This window comes from Vipera berus, assembly GCF_964194415.1.
Source record: "Vipera berus genome assembly, chromosome: Z".
NCBI classification, from domain to species: Eukaryota; Metazoa; Chordata; class Lepidosauria; order Squamata; family Viperidae; genus Vipera; species Vipera berus.
Window position 1 is genome coordinate 20,374,869 of NC_138205.1, and position 27,890 is coordinate 20,402,758.

The 27,890-nt window shown below is 43.8% G+C and overlaps 1 protein-coding gene across 2 annotated transcripts; it reads left to right on the top strand.

Annotated features, from left to right (window-relative positions):
- The first annotated feature begins 1,205 nt into the window (after positions 1-1,205).
- On the top strand, positions 1,206-25,658 carry LOC308677736 (TBC1 domain family member 17-like). 2 transcript variants are annotated; one of them, XM_081344390.1, is made up of 17 exons: positions 1,206-1,246; positions 1,743-1,841; positions 2,710-2,784; positions 4,265-4,376; positions 4,564-4,777; positions 6,219-6,330; positions 8,939-9,103; positions 10,892-11,020; positions 11,598-11,701; positions 11,829-11,923; positions 14,245-14,361; positions 15,282-15,382; positions 16,081-16,180; positions 16,441-16,538; positions 20,870-20,986; positions 22,870-22,956; positions 24,548-25,658. In XM_081344390.1, exons 1-17 carry the CDS (start codon positions 1,226-1,228, stop codon positions 24,758-24,760), a joined length of 1,959 nt encoding a protein of 652 aa, XP_081200516.1. In that variant the 5' UTR covers positions 1,206-1,225; the 3' UTR covers positions 24,761-25,658. The 2 variants fall into 2 exon arrangements, with proteins under 2 accessions (XP_081200516.1, XP_081200517.1); XM_081344391.1 differs by having other exon boundaries at positions 1,211-1,246; positions 10,889-11,020.
- The last annotated feature ends 2,232 nt before the right edge of the window (positions 25,659-27,890 follow it).

Here is a 27,890-nt window from a genome sequence, read left to right on the forward strand (position 1 = left end):
AAAGCACCCCAGAGGGAGACCAGAGCTGCGATATAAGGATATCTGCAAGAGGGATCTAAAGGCCTGGGGAATGGACATTAACAGCTGGGAAAACTTCACCTCTGATCATTCAGCCTGGAGGCTAAAGACGCAGCATGGCCTTCTCCAATTCGAAGAGACACTTGTGCGGCAGGCTAAGGCACAGAGGCAGTCCCGGAACCAACGAAATCTGGGGGCTGGACAGGGGACAGATTGTATTTGCCCTCAGTGTGGAAGGGACTGCCACTCTCGAATTGGCCTTTTTAGCAACACCAGATGCTGCTTTAGGACCTCTTTCCAGAGCATGACACCATAGTCTCTCGAGACTGAAGGTTGCCAATGATGAAAACTTTAGATAATCTTTAAATATTTCATAAACCCAATTTTCTTGGTAAAAATTTATTGGCATTACTTTTTTCTGTCTCCCCCCCTCCTCCTCCTCCCCGATATCTAGTCTTGATATTGCTTAACAGGCTGCCAATCAATCCATCCTGCGTGGACCCCAAGGCTTAACTTCCCAGGCCAAAATCGCCCAGATGCTTCCACGTGCCACAGCTTCCTAGTAGTTAAATCATAAAATATATTTCCTATTTCGTACCTTCTTAAGTTCTTCGAATGTATAAGCATTCCTTAACCGGGGGCATAATTGTTTAATAGTACCTGCATACCGGGAGAAAACGTACAAATAAAAGTCACGTTTAAAGAGCCAGCCACTTTGACCTTTTCTTTTTTTTTATTAAAGAGTTTTACAAAAAAAGATTTTACAATACATCCCCAAAACCCACCCACCCCAAACCAGCCCCCTTCCCCCCCACTTCCCAGAGCTAAATACAGGGTTATAGATATAATAATCATATTCTAACTAAAAATTATCCATAATATAAAATTAACCAAATTCATAATGTGCTTTAACTCGCCTTTAACATAAATACATACAAAGTACTAACACTGAAATTAATAACAATATCCCTCTAAAATCTACTCATAAGCCAAATGGACCTTTTCAAAGATGGCGCCAAAAGCTTCACGCGCGCTTCCAAAACGGGACATTCAAACCGTTTCCGGCTTGAGCTTTTTCCTCGCCAGAAACAATGATGACGGCTTCAAGACATTTTTTTTAATAAAAAAAAAACACAAACAAACCCAATCGGGTCAATCGGAGCAGGAAATGACGTGTTTGTTTTTCAGGAAGTAGCTGTCAGGGAGAATGGAGTTAGCGGGCTGCAGGGTAAGAGAGGTCTTTAATCCTCCGGGAGGGTGCTCGTTAGGCTCCGCGAAGCAAAAAACGGGCTGTCAAAGGAAAAGGGGATTGGTGGTGGTGGTGGTGGTTGTTTTAATCCCAGCATGAGCTGAAAATGATTCCCCGGGAGTCGAGGGCCGGCTGTGTCACTCCGTATGGAAACTGTGGTTTTGTTAGAAATGGGGAAATGTGCTTTCTTCCGTCTTGGAACAGGGAGACGTGATATTTCTCCTAGATGTATTGAGACTCCCCCTCTTTCCCTCCCTGTAGTATATATAGAGGTTGGTTATCAGCGTTACGGTTATATAAAATGGTGGGGTTTCCCCCCCCCCCCTTTTGTTTTGAGGCTTTGACAATAAACCACTTAAAGGAGCCTGGATCTGGTTACCTGAGCTGCACATTGGGGAAAACCAGACAAACTGGAGGAGTGGAATTCTGCTTCTTTTCCTGCCCCTTCCATTCCTTTCCTTCTGACTTTTTGCAGGTTGCATTTGAGAAAGATGGGGTCTATTTACACACCAGTGCAAAGCGGCATCCTGACCAAGATTCCCTCATTCCGGGAGTTATCCGCATCATTGAGAAGGTGGGTCGAGACAGGTTGCCGATTGGATTGTAAACTGAAGCGGGAGGCTCTGTGGTCGTGGTGGGAAAATTGGTTATATTGGGATATTGCTTATGTTGGGGCATTGTGTTCAGTCCTATTTACCGTTAAATGCAGGCTCAAGACTTTTCTCTTTTCCTTTTTTTGATGCTTGTGGAAGAATCTGAGGCTTTTGTAGTTTTGTCACATTGACTCATTGCGACATTGTGGTTAAAGGTAGGTAGGATTCATTTGAACAAAACTGGTCAGAAGACTGGAAGCGTCATATTTGAGTCCAAGGGCGTAACAGTTTGTTCATGCTACAAGCTGTCCTCATTTAGTGACCACAATTGGGACTGGCAATTCGGTTGTTAAAAAAATGTGTTACATAAGATCACAATGTTATGGTCTTACTTTAGTTTTCCTTTGATTTGCAGACCTGAAAAAGCTATACATTGTGAGGTCTGGTTGCAAAGTTACTTTTTTATCACTATCGTAAATGCAAAAGGTAGCTAAATGAGGCAATTGTTAAATGAAGACTACCTGTATGGTATATTAATGCATGTGCACAAATAGTAGTTTATGTTGCACATAAAAGATTTAATTATTTCACAAGAAACTCTAAATTTCCAGCACTTTATGATTTAAGCAGTGTGTATCAAAAAGCATTAAGCAGGTTGTGATGTTATTTTAGAAAACAAAGTGGGGCATGAGCAGCATTTCTGTATTTATGCATCATATTACTTTTCAAAAAGCAAAAAGTAAAATTCAACACTCCTTTGATTCCTTAAATTTCAAAGTTTGAGATTCAAGTTTTGGAATGAGAGATTTTGTTGGGATATTTTATTATGCTTTTTTTCTTTTTATTCAGGGTTCAGATACTTTACTACAATGGACCCCTGTGGAAGAATCTTCAGATATTGCTCAAATCATGTACACCAAAAAGGTAAGATTTTCTGCTGATTTAATCCTCTGCCTATATGTATTAAACTCTGCAACATATTTGCTCTCAATGTTTTGGCAGAAGTACAAATACATTTCTTTAGATTAGTGTTTTTTTTATTATCAAGCACTGTATAAGTTGTTCGTTCTTTGCAGAGCAATATGTTGTGGTATCTTTTCGGTCTATCTAACAGTAAAAAAAAAGACCCTTAATCTGTTGAGGAAAATAGTTAGAAGAATATAAAACGATGCTTGGGTTTCAATTATATATGCCTTAAATTCTACCAGAATTATTATAGTCCTGTATCATAACAGAGCTTGCCCATCACGGTTATAATTTGTGACAGTTGTAAAATGGGTCGGTCACAGTACAGACATGATTTCACAACCTTTTTTGCAGCAGCCATTAAACAAATCAGTGGTTTGCTATGAGTGCAATTTTGCCAAAAAAACCAGAAGTAAAAAGTAAATGCTGGATTTTTGGTAAAACGTCATGTGACAGTGGAGCGCTGCAAACAGTTGTAAGTGTTGCCTGGTTGCAGAGCACCCAAAGTGCAATCGTGATGCAGGCAGGAGTGACCGTCAGAAGTAGGTCCGTCGGAACTTTGAATGGTTGCTAAGTGACTGGTCATAAGTTGAGAACTACGTGTATGGCTATTCTTGTGGTGTCTTACCCCAGCAGGTTTGGATAGATCTGAAACACTGAATAAATATTTGTATGCTTTTAATATTTTTTAGGACGCAAATGCAAGTATACTTTGTGCTTTTTTCAACATAAAATTGGCAATCAGGGAAGTTAGGCTAGAATGCTCAGTGGTTCTCTTCTACTCTGCAGACAAGGCAGTAGTCCTTCTTCTAGTTGTCAAATAAGAGATATTGTGGGAGTTTACTGAACAGAAACTGTCTCGTATGATAACATAAACCAGAACAAATGTTCAGGAAAGGTTGATCAAAGTTGTGACAGCATTTGGTAGTCTTATGTGGCTTCTTCAGGGTGGAGGAAGATTTTTTTTTAATGGTTTCTACGTTCTTGATGGACAAAATGCACTGCCTTTTTCCTCTCTCATAAGAAAGATTATGTTGAATAAATTGCTGGAATTCTATCTCATTGTCCTTTGTTCTGAAAGAATCTTGTAGCGTCTTTTCTGACTAACAAATCTGGTTGAGTGGAGTAAGCTTTTGTGAGTGGCGTGAGAATTCAATAAAATTTGTTAGTTGGAAAAGAGGGTATCAGACTATTGATTTTTTTGCCACAATTCCCCTTGTGCAGTTCCTTTATTCCGATTCCTAGGAATCAGATCCTCTATTTTAGAAGAGCAAATTCAAATTAGTATCTACTTTACAAGAAAAGTTTGTACTTCTCTTTTCTTGCTCAGATGTTACTTGGTGAGAATAGGACCTAAAGGGTGCATTGCCCTGAAGACGCTATGAGGGACATAATTAAAAACATAGAAATGTCCTCTAACTTGTTTTCTCTTTACTAGGATACCATTGGCTCCCAAGCCGAGGAAGAACACTTTGATCCAGGATATGAACCAGACTGGGCTGTAATCAGTACAGTGGGGACGAGGTCTCAGGTCGAGGAGGAAACAGCTGGTAAATTGAAAGAAGAAGCACTTAGCTTCCTTTTATGAATTTCATTTGGGTGTGTCTAGGCTTGCTGATGAAGTTGGAATGAGGAATGGAAGATGGGGATGAGAGAAAGACGGCAGCTAGAAATTTTGTTTCCAGTTTCTTCTGTCCTTTGTCACTGTGCTTTTCCTGTCTTGTTTTCCTCTACTAGTTTCTGGGCCAAAATCTCCAGTCCCCCGAGGTCAGTGGGCCTTCTCTCTCAGCTTGTCTGAGCTGAAATCCATCCGTAAGAGTAAACCAGGCCTCGGTTGGTCGTATCTCATCTTCATCACCAAAGAAGGCATTTCCATTCAAGCTCTGCATTTCCACCGTGGAGGCACAAAGGCCCTTCTCAAAGCTATTTGCAAATATGTTATATTAGCCACGTGAGTGAGATTACACCACAACCTCTTGTTTGTATTCACCATCTGGTTTAAACACATTGCATGGAACCGGGGGGGGGGGGAATGTTTTCTAATATCAGCTTCTGAAAGTGAGTTTTGAAAGCCTTTTTGTTAGATACCGGGACATCCCAAGGCTATAGATCAAGTTAGGAAATGAGGAAAAACATCCAGGAGGAAAGCGGTAGCAAACCACTTTTACACTGTTGGCAAGGAAACCATTTGAATTTGTCCATGAAGTCAAGGTCATGGGAGTCAAGGTCTGGGAGGTCTGGGAAGGAGTCAAGGTCGACATTATTCTTTATTTCTTTGGATGCTTTGAGCAAAGTGCTGGCTACGTTTCAAGTAAGGCCCAGGTATTCTGAGAAGCAACAGTAAGCAAAATCTGGTTATCCCAGTTTATTTGGGATTTCTTGTAGTCATCTGAAGGGCTGAGTGACTATGGGGTGCCCTTTCCCCCCTGTCCTGTTCAAATGAATCAAATGCTTTCTTCACAACTGAATAAGAACCAGATTTTAGAGACCATTCTATGTAGCTTCAGATTATTAGAGCAGATAGCACGCGACGCAGGTTGTGGACATTTTTATAAGAGAAATGCAGTTTCTAAGCATTCTAATTACATGCAGTTTTGCTCCTGCATGTAAAGTAAAGGAACCTTGGTCTATAGTACTTAAGGGAAAGAGTAAAGCAAAAGCAGTTCCTCCAATGTGCTAGTTTTCTTTGTGTAGCAAAGAGCAGTTAAAATATAGGAATCTCCAACTGTAGTTAGAAGTAGAATAGTTCCAGAAGGACTTTGAAATACATGACGGACCCAACAGGAGTTAAAAAAGAAGATCTGGAACTTTGTTATTGTAGGTGTTGAGAGCAGTGAGAATTCTATGTGCACAGTAATGGAAAGTTACGTCAATCCCATAACAGAAGAAAGGATGGAAAAAGTGATGGTGCTAGCAGAAATGGCAAAACTGTTTTAATTAGGAAGAACATATCCAGCGTTGTTTCTACTTGGAAACTGCTTCTAGACTTTGTGCTTAAGACTGGGGGAAAAAAAAGAACTTTGATAATGGTTAATCTAGCTTGTTTTTATAGAAATGGCTAGTACTTGTTAAGCTGGTAAAGTAAAAAGTTGAGGGTGTAATTCTATTCTGGACTTCCCTGTACTGTAAAAAAAGTTGGAAGTCGGTGCTTTCATTTTTCTTTCCCCCTTTGCCCTGTAGCTTTCTTTTTTTTCCTCTTTTCTTCCCCATTTTTCCTGTCATCTTTGTTTTCATCTGTATTTTATATTGTGATAATTTTCATTCTTGCAAACAGTGAAAAAATATAATGGAACCCCTCCCCCCCCCAACAATACCATGTATCCCAGTGTTGAAACCCTCCTCCAGATTAAAAAATAAAATAAAATCATTTCCTTTTGTTTTCTTTCTTGTAGCTCTCCCAAAGATTCTCGACTCTACCTGGTTTATACACATGATTCAGACGCCCTTTCTCATTCCTTTGATGAGCTTCAACTCTTTGACGACAATTCATCAAACCTAGTATCGGTGAGACTGTTTTCTGAAGGGACTTATCTGGAGTCACATACCCTGGAAAGGCAATAAAGGAAAACTAAAAACAGAATGTTACCTTCCCACCGTAGTGGTCCCTATTTTTCTACTTGCATTTTTACGTGCTTTCGAACTGCTAGGTGGGCAGAAGCTGGGACGAGTAACAGGCGCTCACTCTGTTACGCGGCACTCGGGATTCGACCCGCCAAACTGCCGACCTTCTGATCGACAAGCTCAGCGTCCTAACCCACTGAGCCACTACGGTGGGAAGGTAACGGCGTTCCGTGAGCCTTTGGCATCTAGTCATGCCAGCCACATGACCACGGAGACGTCCTTGGACAAGCGCTGGCTCTTCGGCTTTGAAACGGAGATGAGCACCGGCCCCTAGAGTCGGAAACGACTAGCACGCATGTGCGGGGGAACCTTTACCTTTTTACCTTAAAAACAGAATAATGGGGCTTTGTGGGGGAGAAAGGACAAGCTGTTAACATGGGGTTTGTTTGTTTGTTTGAGGCAGAAGCCTTGGTTTAGGAATGCTGGAATGCTTTGGGAATAGCTACGTGCTTGATTTTCAACCAAAAGGGATCAAATCCACAATAAAGGCATTGTGCACCCTCTTTAGCAGGGAGATGGAGTTAGTTTAAATAGTTAGATCAGTGTTTCTCATCCTTGGCAAGTTTAAGACTTTCTGGACTTTTAATGCGCAGAATTCCCCAGCCAGCCATGATATCTGGGGAATTCTTGGAGTCCAGACATCTTAAAGTTGCCAAAGTTGAGAAATACTGAGTTAGATGATAAGCCAGCAAGTGAGAATCCAGAACTGTGTCTTTGATTTTTTTGAAAACTCAAGCAGACTGGATATTTTGATTTGTACTAGATTTTTCAACTCCTGCATCCAAAAGTGGTTATAAGAATATCTACAAAGATTGCATAGAACTAGAAATAGAGACCATAGAACATCATCAGAGTTGGAAGGGACCTCGGAGGTCTTCTAGTCCAACCCCTGCTCAAGCAGGAGACCCTATACCATTTCAGACAAATGGCTGTCCAATCTCTTCTTAAAAGCTTCCAGTGATGGAGCACCAACAACTTCTGGAGGCAAGTTGTTCCACTGGTTAATTGTTCTCACTGTTAGAAAATTTCTCCTTAGTCCTAGGTCTTGGTTTGTTTCTATCCATTGCTTGTCTTGTTTTCTGGTGCTTTGGAAAATAAGTTGACCCCCTCTTCTTTATGGCAGCTCCTCAAATATTGGAATGCTGCTATCAAGTCACCGCTAGTCTTCCTTTTCACCGGACTAGACATACCCAATTCCTGCAGTCATTCTTCATGTTTTAACCTCCAGTCCTCTTTCTTGCTCTTCTCTGCACTCTTTCCAGATTCTCAGCATCTTTTTTATATCATGTTGACCAAAACTGGATGCAGTATTCCAGGTGTGTCTTACCAAGGCTTTATAAGGCAGTATTAAGACTGTTGACCCTGTCAACAAAAGTGCATATAGTCAAGGCTATGGTCTTCCCAGTTGCAATGTACGGCAGTGAAAGTTGGACCATAAGAAAGGCTGAGCGCCAAAGAATCGAGGCCTTTGAACTATGGTGCTGGAGAAGACTCCTGCGAGTCCCTTGGACTGCAAGGCGATCAAACCGGTCAGTCCTGGAGGAGATCAACCCTGACTGCTCTTCAGAAGGCCAGATCCTGAAGTTGAAACTCAAATACTTTGGCCACCTAATGAGAAGGAAGGACTCACTGGAGAAGAGCCTCATGCTGGGAAAGGTTGAGGGCAAGAGAAGAAGGGGAGGACAGAGAATGAGGTGGCTGGATGGAGTTCACTGAAGCAGTAGGCGTGAGCTTAAATGGACTCCAGAAGATGGTAGAGGACAGGAAAGCCTGGAGGAACGTTGTCCATGGGGTCGCGATGGGTCGGACACAACTTCGCAGCTAACAACAACAACATTAAGACTTCATGTAATCTTGATTCTATCCCTCTGTTAATGTTTGAAATGTGTAAAGTTGCACCATCAGGTTCTGGGCAAACATGATTTGAATTCAAGTTCCAGGAAGTGGATGATAGACTGATAGTTGAAAAAGTGGTTTATCCACTTCAGCAGCTCTTCACACCACTAGCAGCTATTTACATTGGAGAGGGCTGTGATTATATCCTGAGTACTAACTGCAGAGATTCAGATACATGAGTGCTACCGAGATGACTAGCACAGAGCACTCCTAGATCACAGGTTAATTAGGTATTATGAATAATATGCAACATGGATTTGATGCAGTGAAGTTTTAACGGGTAAGTCCTCCCTTAGCGATCAAAAATTGGGACTGGCAACTCTACTGTCCAGTGTTACAGTTGCTAAGCGAAACATCACGTGACTGTGCCTAAACGATTTTGCTTCCTCCTTCTCTAGGAACTCTTATTGCAAGCCAGCTTGTGAAGCACGCAAATGGTGATCACATGACTGGAAGGCTACAGTGTTTGCTGGTTGCGAAGCCTTTTTTATTTTTATTTTTTTACACCGTTGTACCTTTGAACGGTTGCTAAGTGAGACAGTCGGTAAATGAGCTCCACCTGTAGCTGTAACCACAGTTGTTTTTTTCCTCCCAGCGATTCCTGCAGGATCCTTATGCTGCCACCTTTGGGGGCTTCTCCAAAGTTACCAATTTCTTCCGTGGAGCTCTGCACCAGGAAGATGGACTTGCCCACCATTCCCAGAGTGACTCAGCGGCTGCCAATGTGGAGGAAGAGACAGGCTTTGAAGTCATCACCTGTGTGAGTGTTGAAATAGGCAGTTTTGAGGGCTGGCAGAGAGTAGGAGAAATGGCAACCAGTCAAAGAGGAAGAAGTGTTTTTCTGGCTCAAGGAATGTTTAGTTATCCTTTCTGCCACCCATTTCCTCCAACTGCCATAGAGTTGCCGAAGATTTGGCTATGTTGTGCGTGTGTGTGTGTGTGGGGGGGAAGCTTGTAGAAAAGCAACAAGTGGGACACTGCAGAAGTGGCAGGCTACAAATGAACTCTTTGAAGGAAATCCCTTTCCCTTAATCAAAGGTCAGCCAGACTTGTCTTTAAACACAGAAACGTAAAAGGTCCAATGTCAGCCTTAGAGCAGATCTCCCAAAGAATGTGTAGGAGGAACGGCAGCTAGTTTGCTAAAGTGGTTTGTGCTGTCTTGTCATGTTTACACATGCATCTGTCAGTTTCATATCTTCGTCTATCAGTGTGTCAAATTTTGCCTGATCTAGTCTTTCCATCAGTGGAGTGACTTACACAAGAGATTCATGAGGGCTTAATAAACTTCACACCCAGTGTGAAGCTGCTGTAGTAGTAGTAGTAGTAGTAGTAGCAGCTGGCGTCCAAGGTCACTAAATTTTGTAGGACTGAGAAGATGCAGCTTCTGGGTGATAGCCCTTAACTTATAGATTCCTTCCAGCAAAAATGACAGTTGTGGTTGCTCTTAAGAGGATTTAAAGCCTTACATTTGTGCTTTCTGAATTTTAACTGAATGATATTTGTTGAGGGCATTTTAAAATGTGTCATACTTGGAACTGGCTTGAAGAGCTGATTATACTGAAGATAGTTATATTATGCTAATATATGTACTCTATAAGCTTCCTTCAAAACATTACGCTCTTAAAAATAACTGAACATGATTAAACAAAAGAAAATACAGTGGTACTTTGGTCCTCGATTGCTTTACTCGATGCATTTTGATATGAAAAGTTTGTCCCAGTACTTCTCATTTGTTTGGCACTCACGCTAGAACTTGTCGGTGGCGGCTGTCTTGTGACTCCCAACCCTTTCCAGCCAAAGCAAAGGATCACATATTAATTACATGCTTTGTTTGGAACTCATTGTTTTTAGTATCCATTGCGCCTCCCAGAACTAATTTTTGACGAGTACCAAGGTACCACTGTAGTTAACAGATCCACAACAGAATTTCTCCATTGTTTGCTAGATCTACCACTGTGAAACTTCTAGAACAGGGGTGTCAAACTCAATTTCATTGAGGGCCACATCAGCATTGCGGTTGCCCTCAAGGGGCCGGGTGGGTATGGCCAGGGTGGGTGTGGCCTACTGGGTGGGCGTGGCCTACTGGGTGGGCATGGCTAGAGTGCGTATGGCCTACTGGGTGGGCATGGCCAGCTCTACATCGTTCGCATCAAGGGTGCCTATGGGGGCCTGGGCAGGAGTGGGACAGATCTGAGGGTCTGTGGCAGAAGGAGGGTCTCTGGGCCAGGGCCAAGGCAGTGGGGGCCGTTCCCTCACTGTTTCCAGGATGGCTTCGCGGGCCACATGAAACCACTTCGCGGGCCGGATCCGGCCCCTGGGCCTTGTGTTTGACATGTCTGTTCTAGAACTTCTCAGTGTGAAAAGCATTTGCAATACGTGGGCACATTTGACTATAGCAAGAGTTCTTTAGGCTCTTCAGCTTTACAATGCCCCTTTAATTCAAAAGGAAACTTTTAATCATTATACTTTCTCCTTCCTTCCCTCTTAAGGACCTTTTCTTCTTCAGATACAGTTGTGTTTTTTTAGCTGACTTTGTTCCTAACAGCAGGCACAACTAGGAGAACGGCCCTCTGTTCAAAGGGAGACCCCTGTTACGGAGCAGGAATGGGAACAGCATCTGGATCCCGATGGACGTGTACTGGATCCCATTGGGTTGCGGAAGAGGATCTTTGCTGGGGTGAGATTTGTGGGAAGGAGTACAGCTGGACCAGCATGCCTTATGTTTCTGGAGTAGAAAACAAGAGGAGATTATAGTGGCTGTTTATTGGAATGTCCATCTACATTGATGAGAGTAGTACGATACAGGTAGTCCTCAACTTACGACGTTTTAAAGCGAATGTGGTGGTTGTAAAGTGAGCACTGTTATATAGCCAATCCATTGTCCACATTTGGCATTATTTTGCTGGAAACTGGAAGTAAATGCCAGTTTCTGGCAAAAAAACAAAACAAAACACCTCCAAAACACGGTCATGTGACTGCAGGACACTGCAAACAGTCCTAAATGCAGGCCGGTTGCCAACGCCCAAAATGTGATTATGTGACCGTTAAGGGCTGTCTGAATTTTAAATTGGGGTGTGTGTGTGTGTGTGTGTCATACACAAGTTGCAAGCTGAGGACCACCTGTACTGTGTTTCTTGCCACTGATTTAAGCCCTGGAATTGATGCAAAGTAGGTGCTTTGTTCTATAATAAGTTGGCTGATTGGTTCCTTTCTTTGAATTACTTTTTTTTTCTTTTTTCTTTGGTCCCTTTCAGGGTCTCAGCATGTCATTACGTAAGGAAGTGTGGAAGTACCTTTTGAACTATTATTCCTGGGGCAGCACCAGTGAGGAGAACAAGGCGCAAGTGAGGCGGAAAACGTGAGCCTAAATTCATCATCAGGGTGTGGCCTGTCCCAAGGAGAACTAGTCCTGGGGCTTGGCAAGGACTTTTAGGTCTGCAGAGGTGAGCTGATTTTCCCATTCCACTCTTCATCCTTCTCCTCAGAGACGAATACTTCCGCATGAAATTACAGTGGAAGTCGGTCAGCGAGGAACAGGAGCTGCGGAACTCTTTACTGCGGGGCTATCGCAGCCTTATCGGTTGGTATAAATTCTACTTGTTGGTTTTGATTGGTCTGAGGTTTACTTTCCGTCAGTAATGGCACATGGCTGATTTGTTGTCGCCCATCTTTTTTTTGCCAGTGGTCAGAATCGCAACTTTCTTCTTGTTGTTGTTAGTAGCGAAGTTGTGTCCGACTCATCGCGACCCTATGGACAACGTTCCTCCAGGCCTTCCTCTCCTCTACCATCTTCTGGAGTCCATTTAAGCTCACGCCTACTGCTTCAGTGACTCCATCCAGCCACCTCATTCTCTGTCATCCCTTTCTTCTATTGCCCTCGATCTTTCCCAGCATTAGGCTCTTCTCCAGTGAGTCCTTCCTTCTCATTAAGTGGCCAAAGTATCTGAGTTTCAACTTCAGGATCTGGCCTTCTAAAGAGCAGTCAGGGTTGATCTCTAGGACTGACTGGTTTGATCGCCTTGCAGTCCAAGGGACTCGCAGGAGTCTTCTCCAGCACCATAGTTCAAAGGCCTCAATTCTTTGGTGCTCAGCCTTTCTTATGGTCCAACTTTCACAGCCATTACATTGCAACTGGGAAGACCATAGCCTTGACTATACGCACTTTTGTTGGCAGGGTGATGGCTCTGCTTTTTAGTGTGCTGTCTAGATTTGCCACAGCTTTCCTCCCCAGGAGCAAGCGTCTTTTAATTTCTTGGCTGCAGTCCCCATCTGCGGTGATCTTGGAGCCCAGGAAAATAAAATCTGTCACTACTTCCATTTCTTCCCCATCTATTTGCCAGGAATTGAGAGGGCCGGGTGCCATGATCTTGGTTTTCTTAATGGCAACTTTCTTACCCATGCTGAAATACTGGCCTAAAGCAAGGTCATTCTATTCATATTATCCTTGTATTACAGCCAGATGCTTCTAAACACAATCCTTTCTTCCTTTATCGTTTCCCAGTATCTAATATTGCAAAGTAGATTTCCCCTTGAAGGTGGAGGTTTCTCCCATTATCTGCTCTGGTTAATAGTTAATAATCAGTGCACAGGAGACAGAATCTTTTAGAGCTTTCCATGATAGCAGCCGCCACAACTACTTCTGACAGTATATTGTATGAATGAATTATGCATTAAATAAATAAGTGCTTCCTTTGATCTGGCCTGAATCTGTTGCCAATGAGGTTCAGTAAGTGATTTCCAAGTTCTCGTACACTACATCATAACGATAGTACTTAGACTTATATACCGTTCCATAGTGCTTTACGGCCCTCTCTTAAGTGGTTTACTGCTCCCAACCATCTAGGTCAGGGGTCTTCAAACTTGGCCCTTTCATGACTTGTGGACTTCAACTCCCAGAATTCCTCAGCCAGCATGCCTGGCCAAGTTTGAAGACCCCTGATCTAGGTCCTCATTTTACTGACCTCGGAAGGATGGAAGGCTGAGGCAACCTTAAGCTGGTCAAGATTGAACTCCTGGCGGTGGGTAGAGTCAGCCTGCAATACGGCATTCTAACCGCTGCACCACCACGCCTCATTTATACGACAATGAGTCTGATCTCTTCATTTCTGACTTTTTTGCACCCTCATTCATAATTTTAATTTCTGTTGAATCCCACCGGTGCTTGTCCTAATGTTTTGGAATACCCTTTTTCTAATCTAAATTGTCTTAAGTCACGGGTCGGCAACCCACGGCTCTGGAGCCGCATGCAGCTCTTTCAGCCTTCTCTTGCGGCTCCTAGCCATTTGCAGAGACAGAGACAGGCACTTGTGCTTCCCTTCTCTCTCTCTCTCTCTTTCTCTCTGTGTGCGTAACTCACGCTGTTCTCCAAGAAGCTGACAAGCTTATTATTGGGTGGGGCTCCTGCCTTTGCTGGGTCTCCACAAGAAGCAGCAGAAAGCAGGGCAGGAGAGCCGGCCCAGTAAGAATGTATGTCAGCTTGTCCAGAACAGCGTGAAGCCAGCTTGCCAGGTGAGGAGAAGATTGGAGAGAGGGGAGGAAGAGAGAGAGAGAGAGAGAGGGGGGGGGGGAGAGAACTCATGCACAGCATCCTCTATTTCTTTTTAATTAAACTCTTCAATCATGTTTCCCCCTCCCAGTGTTTTTTTCCCCTCTGGGAAACGGGTCCAAGTGGCTCTTTGAGTGTTTATGGTTGCCGACCCCTGGTCTAAGCTGTGCATATGACCATTTGTTCTTTCTTGGGGTATAATGCCTCCATCTTTCCTTATTGCTTTGCCTTCCTGATTTAGTTTGCCTTTTTTTAAAAAAAAAAACACGAATTCCTTTCCTAAGTTATCTTTCTGAACGTCCCTTGTCAGGGGCAGTACAGGTGAGTTTTATAAACTTGTCGCGGTGCCTTTGCAGAAAGAGATGTCAGCCGGACAGATAGAAACAACAAATTCTATGAGGGCAATGAGAATCCAGGACTGGTACTGTTGAATGACGTGCTGATGACATACTGCATGTACAACTTTGATCTAGGTGAGTTCCAAGCAAGAGCACCAGTTGAAATCATCATGGCTTAAGAGGGGGCTCTCAGAAGCATAGAAACACAGAAAACCGATGGCGGAAAGGCACCAAGTGGTCCATCGTTAATTTATTTTTGTTTGTAGTCATTATTATTATTATTTTTTACTTTTATTTATTTTATTTTGGTCAGATGATAGACATGCGTTTATCCCAGGCATGTTTAAACTCAAGTTAGTGATGATTGACCCACTACCTCCACTGAAAGTTGGTTCCAAGCTTCCATTACTCTTTCTATGAAGCAATATTTTCTAATGTTACTTTTGCACTTCCCTCCTGTCTGTCTGAGGTCCTGCCCCCATGTTCTTGATTTTTGCTTAATATTGAAACTATTGCCTTCTGGAAGCTTACTGGACAAAGATTGAAGGAAGCAGAAGTATGGGTAGTAAGCAGTGCTTTTTTTGTAAAAGAAAAAGGTGGTGGAACTCACACACGTCATACAACCCGACTTGCCTAGCCTACAAGGTTCCATCCAAAAAAGGTGCCGGAACTCCGTTCTGAGCGTTCTATGAGAAAAAAAGCCCTGGTAGTAAGGAATAGGTACAGTTTGAAAGAAAAAGGGGCTTCAGAGGGAACACGGGCATCTTACACCTGTCGGTGTTTCCGTAAAGAAGCCACAAATTTTTTTGGGGGGGGGCAGGGCGCTGAGCTAGCAGTCATGTGGCCTAGCACCAGATGCGTTTGAATTAAAGAGAGAGCGTTCATCACCGTTTTCTTAATGACACGTTTCCTGGAACTGTGTGAGCCCAGGAAAAGGTGTCGGTTTTTTTAAAGAGTCACCCACAGAAAAGATAAGCATTAATTTGAAGCTTGAAAAAAAAATCACATCAGATTAAGAAATTAAAACTCATTATTTCTTTTGCTTGCCTGAACAGGGTACGTACAAGGTATGAGTGATCTCCTGTCCCCCATTCTCTATATCACCCAGAATGAAGTCGACGCCTTCTGGTGCTTCTGTGGTTTCATGGAACTGGTGGTGAGTAGACTGTCTGGGGTCAGCCCAACTTATTGGAAAACAAAAACTTTCCTTGTAACTGTAATTTAATTAATGTATCTTTACCCTCATTTTAAGACATTTTTCAAAGTTACAGGAGAGCTGTGGGTCTTTGACTTGATTTGCTACTGGTTTCATTTTTTTTTAAAAAAAGTGTTTGGATTATAAATCTTGGTTTTGTATTTTAAGCCTTGAGGACTACTTTTAGGGAAGAGGCTGGTATATAGGTAGTCCTCGGCTTATGACCACAGTATCGCCCAACATTTCTGCTGCTAGGCGAGATATTTGTTAAATGAGTTTTGGCCCATTTTATGCGCTTTCTCACCACACTTGTTAAGTTGTTAAATTAGTAACACAGTTGTTAAGTGAATAATCTGGCTTCCTCCTCCATTTAGCTAGTCAGGTCAGAAAAGGTGATCGCATGACCCTGGGACACTGCAACCGTCATAAATATGAGTCGGTTGCCAAATGCCTGAATTTTGATCATGTGACCATGGGGATGGCGCAACGATCGTATCTGTGAAAAACGGTCAGAAGTCACTTTTTTCAGTGCTGCTGTAACTTTGAACGGCCACTAAAAGAATCGTTGTTAAGTCGAGGACTACCCGTGTACATTTACTTAACAATAATTACTTCTCCCCACCCGTTTTTCCCCACGGTCTTCTGTTTTCTGCTTGCAGCATCGCAATTTTGAAGAAAGCCAGGAGTCCATGAAACGCCAGCTTTCCCAGCTCACCTTGCTTCTTAGAGTGCTGGATCCCCCACTCTGTGACTTCCTAGGTACAGGTGTATTACAGGTGTAGAAGTTAAAAATTAAGGGATTCTGTTTCTATGGAGATGTTTATGTTTTGGTTCTTTGTTGCATGTAATGTTAAAAAGAATGGTTAAATCTAATTATTTAGGGGCTTCTTCATCTTTCTTTAATTCGACCTACAACTCTTTTTAAAAACTCAAAAAATGTATTTTACGCTAATGAATACCTATCTACATAATTCCATCTTTTGCTTTTGTTTCTGTCCTATTTTTCCTGCTTCCCATAGACTCGAAGGAGTCTGGCACCTTATGTTTCTGTTTCCGATGGATCTTGATCTGGTTCAAGAGAGAATTTCCCTTCTCTGAAATTCTTCAGCTTTGGGAGGTGAGACTGGGGAAAAATAATAATTCTTACTCAGCTCAGGACGATAAGCGGAAACCTGGGTGATAACTTGTTTCATTTTGGGGATTGGTGGAGGGAAAAGAGAAAACTGACTGGGGAAAACCAGTGGGACTGCAGGTACAGTGTGGGGAAATGTCCGAGGGAGATTTACCGATGCAAGAAGTGTTAGACTTGTGGGACTGTTTTCCAGCCATTTCTGCAACAAGTTTAGATTTTCATGTATGCCATTCTCAGACGGTATCTCAACATGCGGCTGTCAGTCCTCATCTTGCAGAGAACGCTTCCTTGGAGAGCGGCGATAAGCTGAAAGAATCCCAGATACACATTGCAAGACACCACAGCAGTCACGTTATCTGGATCCCCTTTTGTGGAGTCCAAATCTAAGTGAATAATGGCCAGTTTTATGGGCAGATTTCTTAGCCGTTTCCTGCCCGTTCTACTCCAAAGAGAAATGGGCCCTTTTGAATTAGGACCCGCTGGACATAATGCTTGCGACGCTCCATTCTGCCGAGAGAGAAACACTGTTTCTCCTCTTCTCACCATGACATCAGCCCAGATATGTACCTGTACTTGGGTTAGGTTAGATTCAATCCCTGTCTTTCTCCATCGCTTCCCTAAGTGTACAGGTAGTCCTCAGGTTATGATGGCAACTGGGATTGGAACGGCTAAGCAATGTGGTCACAAAGTACAATGTCGTGTGACTGCATCGCCTAGCGATGGCAATCTCGGACCTCATGTGATTGGAATCCTAGGCAAGCCGGCTGGCAGATAACAGTTGCAGATGGGCGAGTCCTGCGGGTAAGCATTACTAAATGTGGGTGGGACGGCAGGGGCCACCGGTGGGTGCTACAGCACGGGCAGGCTGGTGGGGAAGATTCCTCATGATGATCCCATGAGTGCACCTCCTGTGGGTCTGTGACAATTCACTGCAGCCAACTCACCACGGCCACGTTGCTGTGGGAGAACTCACTGTGGGGCAAGAGTTCCAGTAATATCAAATAAATATTTATTTATTTTATTTATTTATTTATTAATGGGACTTATATCCCGCCCTATCTCCCGAGGGACTCAGGGCGGCTAACAACAACAAAAATTAAAGGTCTCTGTACAGTAAATTAAAATTTAAAGTTGAAATAAATTAAAGATTAGAGTTAAAATTGTAAACATAATTAAAATCCCTGTCAGTCCAGGTCAGCCAGGTGGAAAAGGAGTGTTTTGAGGCCGCGGCGAAAGGACCGGAGATCTTGGGCCATCCGAAGCTCAGGGGGGAGCTGGTTCCACAGGGCTGGCGCTCCCACAGAGAAGGCTCTTCCCCTGGGGGTCGCAGGCCGACATTGTCTAGCCGACGGTACCCTGAGGAGGCCTTCTCTGTGTGAGCGTACTGGGCGATGGGAATTCGTTCCTGGCAGCAGATGGTCCTGCAAGTATCCCGGGCCTAAGCCATGTAGGGCTTTAAAGGTAAGTACCAGCACCTTAAATCTCACCCGGAGGGCAACCGGTAGCCAGTGCAGCTCACGCAGGAGGGGTGTAATATGGGAGTATCGGGGTGCTCCCATCACTACCCGTGCAGCTGCACTCTGCACCAGTTGAAGCCTCCGGGTGGTCTTCAAGGGCAGCCCCATGTAGAGATCATAGCAATAGCATTAGCAGTTGGACTTCTCTACCTCTTCACAGTGCCTTACAGTCCTGTCTAAGCGGTTCGCAGTGTCAGTATTTTGCCCCTAACAATCTGGGTCCTCATTTTACCGACCTCGGAAGGACGGAAGGCTGAGTCAACCTCGAGCCGGTGAAAATCAAACTGTCGAACTGCTGGCAGTCAGCAGACGTAGCCTGCAGTACTGCATTCTAACCCCTGCGCCACCACGGCTCTAAATGGCGGAAGAGAATCATTAAAGAAAGGATGCAATAGGAGAGGCAAGATAAAATGCGAATGACAAAAAACTAAAAAATTTTTTAAAATTTGTTTGAAAAAAAAATTAAATGGAATTGTTAAAATTGTCCGAGGGCGAGTTGTCTCGCAGTGAGTTGGCCGTAGTGACTTGTCCCCACAGCGAGTTGGCTGTGGTGAGTTGGCCGTGGGAGTTATCCCTTTCCATACACCTAGCTTGCTATCACATGACTGCAGGGATGCTGCGACGGCTGCAACTTCATGGACCAGACGTAGATTCCCCCGTATTCAGTGCCATCGTAGCACTGAACAGTTGTTGAACAAGGGGTGGTAACCCAAGAACGACCTGTACTTTCTACCAGAGCTCCTTGATAAGCTAAAAGCATCCTTGGAATTGATGCTCAGAAGCTATCTTGTGCCCCTTTTATTTCTGAGTTCCAAGGATCAGTGTCTATTGAAACAACCTGCTGTACTATCGGTAGGTCACTCTAAAAATCTCCCACGCATCCGCAGGAAATCACTTGATCCATAAGATTCCTAGGGTGGAGTATCCTCATTGGAGGCCTGCAGAAAAAAAATGTTCAGAATATTGACCAGGCCTGACCATAGTAAAGATCCACATTTAGATTGATGTTAGGTGGATCCAACCACTTGATCGGCCTCAATGTGTTGCTGGGTGGGTGGTGATGGTGGAGATTTATGGTTTTTATGTTGTGGATTTTTAATGTTGTAAGTTATCCGGAGTCACCCTGAGCAACCATATATAAATTTGTTTAGTAAACAATACAACAACATTACTTAGCAAGGAGAGGAGAACTGTGCAAAGTTCCTGAGGAGTTCAGTAAAAGGTGACAATTAATTTCGACGTACGACCATTGCATCTCACCTTCCTGCTGTAGATAAATCAGGCAAGTCTCATAAGTCTGCGTGGACTGAAAGATCTTCATAAGCAGCTCTTGATTTGGGCTTTTATAAATCTAGTTTTCTTCCTCTCCGTTTGGCATAGAACTGTACTATAAAACAGGGCTTTTCAACCTTTTCACCCACTGTACCACTTTTAGGATATGGCAACATCCGAGTACCACTAGTTGTCTAGCAAGGTGTCAAAAACTTGATGACCCCCCCAAAAAAGGGAAAAAAATGATGAAGTACAGGTAGTCCTCGACTTACAACAGTTCGCTTAGTGACTGTTTGAAGTTACAGTGGCACTGAAAAAAGTGCCCCCCAAGCCACAGCTGAGCAAGACACTTGCCAGGTTTTCATTGTTGCGAGCACTTCTGTTGAGGATTGGCAGCGGGGGTGGGGTGGAGGGTATTTGGTTTTTATTCCCCCACCCCCCTCTGCTGGGTGGTTGCAGCAGGTTTTGGTCACTTCACACGACCCTGGGACACTGTGACCGTCATAAATATGAATCAGTTGCCAAGCATCTGAATGTAAATCACAAGACCCTGGAGATGCTGCGACATTCCAGCTGATCGGCGCTGCTTCTGGGCTCAGCAGAAGCCCCAGGATCAGCACCGAGCTCCAGCTGGAGCCTGGCACTGATCCTGGCGCTACCGCTGAGCCCTGACAGCCCCAAAGAAGCGCTGATCCTGGCACTTCCGCTGAGCCCTGACAGCCCTGTAGCTCTAGCCGTCTCTCGCTCAGGCTTGTGCGGTGCTGCCACCGGTTCAGCTCATTCCCCTCCCCCGCTACCACTTTTCGAGGATGGTCGTGTACCACCTGCCAGGTGCCAATGTACCACAGGTGGTACCCGTACCACTGGTTGAAAAGCCCTGCTATAGAATTTAACAAGGATGGTTTCTCAGAGGGGGGGGGAGTCTATTAAAGGTAGATTCCCTGAGTCTCAGTTGTTTTCTCACAGAGGAACTTGGCTGAAATCTGGTCCTGTGGCAAAAAGTGATTTGGGAAGATTAAATGATAGAACCAGGCAAGCTACGTCTTCTTTTTTGTTTTTTTCCTCGCCAAACAAGGTTCACTTCAGGGATAAGATGGTCCAATGGATGATGGGAAAAGACAGAATATTGTTTGCAATAGTGGCGAATATCTGTAGCTCGGGTGTAGGATGAGGGTGAAGGTTCGTCCTATGAGCTTGCGGGTCCCCTAAACCTGGGGTGTCAAACTGCCGGCCCATGGGCTGGATGCATCATAGCGAAACTGCGCCCACCCCTTTGCCGGCAATGGCAAACAAGTCCGATGCGTCGCGACGCGTCATGTGATGTTGTGAGTTTGACACCCCTGCCCTAAAATCTCCTGAAGTTGTTACCTAGCCTGGTAATGAAATGTTTGGAAACCAAACCACAAGCTGGGAGAGAACAAACCTTCACCCTCACATAATATTGTGCTGAATTAGGCAGTGTGGTAAACAGTATTGCTAGTTGATACCCTTCCCCAGTCTAAATTGTCTTCCTGTCCCTCATTCCAGGTATTATGGACGGAATTACCTTGCCCCAATTTCCATCTGCTGGTGGCTTGTGGCATTCTGGATGCAGAGAGACAGGCTCTTATGAACTCCGGTTTTGGCTTTAACGAGATTCTCAAGGTGAGGGCCGAGCAGATGAATGCTTTCCTCTTTATCTCTCACTCATAAGGATGGAACCTAAAATCATAGCATAGGTTTGACTTTGAACTCTATCCTTGCATTGACATGTACCATTCACAGTTCCAGTTTACAAGAACAAATACCGAATTATTTATTTATTTATTTATTTATTTAATTTATATACCGCCCTTCTCTCAAGAGACTCAGGGCGGTTAACAGGGCAATACATAAAAACAGGTACAAAAAAATTAAAATTATTAAAACATGATTAAACAGTGCCCATAATAATACAAATTTAAAATTAAAATCATAGTAACAATCCCACCCCGTCCCATCAGGCCAATTATGCTAGTAGTGTGCTTCTGAAAGACAAATTGTGTGTCAGGACCCACCCCAATCCATGTCTTAGGAAAACAAAAACTCTTGGAGTCAGTTCTAGTCCAAAAGGAATTTTTACTAGGACATGCTTGGTTGTGGAAATACAAGACAGGACTTGGTATTGTTTTACAAGTTGAAACTTTATAAAGAGTTCCCGGTTCAACCCCCCTTCCCTCAACCCCATTTGATCAGCCCCCCCCATCATTTTACTTCGTGTCGTCCCTTTCGTGGGAAAAAGGGAACTTCGAATCTTTATAGTTATTGCCTTCTTCCTTTACAGATTCAAATGGAGACAAAGGCCAGATGCCTTCTTCCCTAACCCTCCCTTTTGTTCCCCCAGTTCAAAAGGTTTCCCTTGGTCTTTGAAATAACTTAAGGCAGGCTGAATCCACATGCGATCCTCCTTCCTCGGGAGATGGCAGAATCTATGGCGGGGGGGGATAATGTTTTAAACATACATTTATGAATGTGATATAAATGGATTTTGACATCGTGCGTGCTGGAAAACAGTGCATTTTTCCACTGAGATTTTCTGTCGTTGGGTGCCCTGCTGTTATGCAAAGTTTCTGCTGCTTTGCTTGGTTAAGGTTAAATAATGTATTTACTTCACTGTATCTCAAGTCGTTTTCTAGAAGTCTTTCGCTTTGGCTTTTACATTCCTACCGTATTTTCTGGCGTATAATTCGACTTTTTAACCCATGAAAATCTTCTCAAAAGTCAGGGGTCGTCTTATACACCGCGTGCTGAAACTTTAGGGACAGGGCTGGCTGGAAAACCTGGAGCGGATCTCCCATTTGGTCTGCGCAGGGAAAGCGGGACCAATTGGAGAAGAAGCTGCAGTCTGTGATTTTTTACAGGCTGGGGTCTGGGCATCTTTCCTCCTAAAGTTGAAGAGCAACTTGAAAGGCAGGTGGGGAATGCAGCATCCAGAGCAGCTGCTTAGCTCTAAGGACACATTTGACTCAGGAACTGGGCGGGCTGGCTGGAAAACCTGGAGCGGATCTCCCATTTGGTCTGTGCATGGAAAGCTTTAGAGTGAATTAGGAGAAGTTTAATCCACTTGCACTGTTTTATGTTTACATGTTTGATGACAAACAGCCTTATGTTTATAAGTGACAGTTTTCCTACTAAGTACCTGCATGTCATAAGCATTTGAATTAAAATTACCACATTAAAATCAAATATGTTTTTTAATTTTTATTTGGTGTGCGTTGGAAGAGGGGTAGTCTTATACGGCGAGTATAGCCCAAACCCTATAATTTAACAGGAAATGTAGGGGGTCGTCTTATACGCCCAGTCGTCTTATACGCCGGAAAATATGGTAATTCCCACATGCCTTTTATAACGGTTCCCCAAACGTCGTGGAATATGCATTCCGGTTTACAGGAAATACTTTTTTCCTGAAAGATTTTTTCGTATAGTCCGTTCCATTCGTTTCTGTCCAGTTGATTTTTTACATTCGTGATTAGCAGAGTGTCTTCTTTTTGTTTTGTGTCTTTCCAAAGCATATTAATGAATTGACCATGAAGATGAGCGTGGAAGACATCTTATGCCGGGCTGAGGCAATCTACAGGCAGTTGCTTTCTACTCCAGTGAGTTTTTTTGCCAATGAGGCATGAAGCTTCCCTACTGCAGTCTCCTTTCTGGAGCCAATAGGCAGACATCCACAATAAGAGGGGAGGTGTAAGATAGTGCCCAAATAATGATCCAACTTCGACTGGATTGAAAGAATGTTTCCCAACCGGATGTCTTAAATATTTCTAGCTAGCATAGCTGTTGGCTTTCACCTTCAGCATTTCCTGTGTTTGAGACTCAGGCTGAGCAAGATGGAGAGCAACCTGGTGGCTTTGGGACCTGACGTTACTGGGAGACCAAAATGGCTAGGTGGAATGTTGCCCTCCTCAAAAAACACAGGAAGTGCTCCACCTGTCGTGTGGTTATATGTGTGGTTATTAACAATAGTTCTTACAAGATCCATGACAAAAGTGTTGCAGGATGGAGAATTCCTATTCAGCTATCAGAATTACGTGGACACCAAGCATGCTCAGTTTTCATTGTGCTGCTTGAGTGTTTTTCCCAGGTTCTTATCAGTTGCTGATCTTGTGCTTTGTGTGCAAATGGGACAATATTATTATTATGGTCCACTGCACAGTCAGCCAGATGTTTAGGCTGAATTTGGCATTTTATCCACCTGTCGAGTCCTTCCCAAGCATTTGGGATCGGTAGATGTTTGGTACAAATCAAGGTATTATGTATTTAACCCAATGAGGTTTGGGGTGTGTGTGTGTGTGTGTGTGTGTGTGTGTGTATCTGTATCTACACACCCATGCATTTGTGTCTTTGAGCCTATTAGCTCCCGGAACCTTCAGAGGCAAGTCCCTGCAGCTTTCTTAGCAAGGTTTTTCAGAATTGGTTTGCCATTGCCTTTCCTGGGTTGAGAGAAAGTGACTGGCCCAAGATAGGACTGGAACTCCCAATCTCCAGGTTTCTAGTCTGATGCCTTAACTCCTACATCAAACTGCTTGTAGTACTGTGAAGTAATATATAAATATATACTTTAAAAGGTAAAGGTTCCCCCGCACATGCGTGCTAGTCATTTCCGACTCTAGGGGCCGGTGCTCATCTCCGTTTCACAGCCGAAGAGCCAGCGCTTGTCCGAGGATGTCTCCGTGGTCATGTGGCTGGCATGACTAGACGCCAAAGGCGCACGGAACGCTGTTACCTTCCCACCGTAGTGGTCCCTATTTTTCTACTTGCATTTTTACCTGCTTTCGAACTGCTAGGTTGGCAGAAGCTGGGACGAGTAACAGGCACTCACTCTGTTACGCGGCACTCGGGATTCGACCTGCCCCTTTTTAATGCCGTCAAACCTAATGGTGATCGCATATCTGGCGACCGTGAATGGGTAGTTCATGTAACATTTTATCAGTTTGTCACGTTCGTTTTGTTAGCCTAAAATTTAAGCAGACAAAAGACCACCTACTTAACTCTTTTATCGGAGATCCAAGCTTTGAAGCCTAAAACTAATACATTTCAAGCAGGGCTTTGCCACTGAAATTGTTTGGGTATCTGTATGCCATGGAATTTGTGTGCGACCTAAGCATACCATACTAGGGGATGCCCGATTTGAACCCGAGGGGGGGAAAAGCTACCTATTAAAGTCTTGGGTTTTCTTTCTGCCAGGATCTACCACGTAACGTGCAAGAACTGCTGGGCCTTTCCGAGAGCAAGTCCCCCACCTCCAGCATTGACACAGCCAGCTCCCCACAGCCACTGTCACCCAGTCAGGTGCAGGAAATGGACTTGACTGACAGCATTTCCCCAAGCCAGCCGGACAGCAGCATCGAAATCCTGCCTGCGGAGGACCCCTCCACCTCTCAGAGACTGTCTCCGTGAAAAACTCACACCGCCACAACCATCTTCTTAACACAAGCACTTTAATCAGAGCAGGGGGGTGGGCTAGGAGGGAGGCAGGTCAGGGGGCCTTGCAAAGTTATTTTCTTCCTAGAGTCCAAATAGTTGCAGGAATATGAAGTCTCAATCACAGCTAGTGGGCTTAGCGTGCACAGTGTGCCTTTATCTGTAACCCTAAGGCTTCCTTGAAAAGCCCCAGCCAGGTCTTGGCCCAAACTTGGTTGTACAGTATAAAAAAGACAGACAGGAACAGGCTAGTAGCTGTCGTCCCACTGGTTTTCCGATCTATATTCCGACCCTCTTAAATCCTGTTTTTTGCCGTCTGTCTTGCAACATTTCTTTTATACGTCGCGGTTCAATTTTGGGGGCGGCGGCTATTGCTTCTGCCAATCGAAGCCTCTGCCTTGACTCACAGAATTTAGTTGGGAGATGCCCAAGCGACACGCTAAACAAAAATGCAGGAAAGCTAACTAGAAAGTTCCTTAGTGGAAAACTTGGAATATCACAGAGATGTTCGCTCTGGGAGAAACACAGAATCAGAGCTTTCAGGACTGGAGGCTAGAAGGCCCAACTCCTAAGTTATTTAGTATTTTGCCAAGGATATTCCTGTTGATATGCTGCCTCGTGCTTCCTTCCCAGGACTGGAGGTTCATCTCATGCCCTGCTTGCTGTTTTCTCTTTAAAACATGGTTATAAATTGACTGCAATACCTTGAGGAGGGATGTCAAACTTGGTTCTTCTGTGCCTCTCTAATCCAGCAGGCACGTGGCTCTGAAGCTTTGTGTGCATACGCAGACTATTCTCCTTACAGCATCTTTCTTGGTCCTTATCTTGCTTCCCTCCCCCTTTGTAAAATACATTAAAAGTATTCTGTCATTCTTTTGAGTGTGCAGCTCGTTAGAGGGGAACCTTGCTTGGCCTGAGCTATTTTCCTGGGTGGGCTGAGATTGGAGAGGGGAGGGATAAAAAAAAATAAGGAGTCTTCAAAAGCTACTCCTTCGCAGAATGGTACTATAAGGCCTTTCCAGAGCGTGCCAGCGTGCCTTTTTATCTTTCTGCGCTGCACTTTTTTAAACCAGTGTGACTGTGGATTACTGCAAGGAACACTTGATTGTGAGACTCGCGGCCTCATCTTTTTTAATATTTTCAACCAACTCCCTTTAACAAGTAACATTTTTTCCCCTCAAAAAATAAAAATAAAAATCTTGTAAAGATCTTGTAAACACGACCTGTCAGCAATTCAACCCAAACTATCTAGGCCTGAAAGATAAATACAAACTAGGAACAGACATAAGATACGAAGGAAAGCAAATAAGAGAATAAAACTGTAAACAGATAAAAGGGTGATCAGATTGATATATACTTTTCTACAATACAAAAGGATTAGTGACATCTTAAAACTACAGTAGCTCAATGTTTAAATCACATATTGCTTAGAATCAATTACTGTATTTTGTATCTAGATCTTTCAACAGGAAACCAGTCCAAAGGCTGGGGGTTGACACATTTCATTAACTCTGTCCTCTTGGAGCAAAAGTCATTGATGGGAGCCATAGTGGTTTGACCACCTTATATTTAAGGTATATATGAATTGAGTGTTTGTGGAGGAGGCTCTATGACCTTGACATGTAATTCCATCATTGCTGACTTCTAGCTCAATGTTGCTTTCTTTCCTCAACGAGGAAGCCACTACCTATATAATTAAATCATTTTTTTATACTGCTATATTTAGAAGTACGACAGAGAATGAGGTGGCTGGAGTCACTGAAGCAGTAGGCCTGAGCTTAAATGGACTCCAGAAGATGGTAGAGGACAGTAAGGCCTGGAGGAACATTGTCCGTGGGGTTGCGATCGGTCGGACACGACTTCGCAACTAACAACAACATATTTATAAGTAATAGATTCAACAGGGCAGCGTCCACTGAACTGACATTAAAAGAAAAAGCAGTGATTGACTTACGTTTGGTCAGATCACTGATTCATCAAACAGCATTATTTACATTCAAAATAATGCTTCAGCAGATGTTGGATTACAATTCTTGTTAATATTCTCAATCTGGGTAGAAGTCACGGCAGGCTAGAAGTTGATTTGGTTTAGCTTTCGTTAAGCAGTAATTTCCAAAATTTCAAAAGACGTTCCCTGGTTCTACCTAGAATTTGGGACTGGTGTCCACCATTGAGTAAGCTTATTCCATATCAGCATTGATATAGGGAGGAAAAATTTGATTCCTGGCTTTGTGAGGTAATGAGATGGGTCTTGCGGGAAAATCAACTTTCTGATTATTTAATAGAAGACTCTCGGAGTTCTCAACTTTGCTCAGTGAAGCAATGCTGAATTTTGAAAGCGTGTCCCATGAAGTTACTGGGCAACGGTACACAATGTAGTAGGCCACAGCTGCCTTCTGGGAATTTTTAAATAACATCTCCAGTCTATGCTCTTGGGACGGTGAGGTAGTCTACCATCCCAGTACATTCCAGGTCAGATCACACGTAGTCTCAGTCTCTAGTATGCATATCTACTAAGTTGTATTTTATTTTTATTTATATTCATATTTCTAAACCACCTCTCCTTCAGAGGGAGGACAACTGTGGGCCAAGACAGAGCTTGGCCAGAAAGCCAAATGCTCCAGAAAAGTGATCTAGAGCAGAGGTCCCCAACCTTTTGGCCACCAGGGACTGGTTCTGTGGAGAAAGTTTTTTTTCCCACAGAAAGGAGAGTGTGTGGTTTTGTGTGCTGCCTGCATCCCATGGATGGGGCTTTTGTGTTTTTGTGTGGATCGGTTGCTGGCATGCCACGGTCCGTTACCGGTCCACGGACCCGGGGTTGGGGACCCTTTGATCTAGAGGAAGGAGCCAGGCATTTGTGGCATGGTGCGATAAGATAGATTCTCCCCATTTTCATACTTCCAAAAGCCAAGAAGCATTGATTTTGTGGGGTTTCATTGTATAAGTTACAAGTGTTAGCTAGGGAATGAAGATATCCTCTTAGGGGCCTGATTTCAGGGGTGTTCAGGGCCCAGGGGATGGGGAGATGCCTGCAGTCCCTTGGGGAAGCCCAATTCTGTGCCTTTTACTACCGAGAGCTCAAACCTTGGTCTCTGCAAATTCGTTG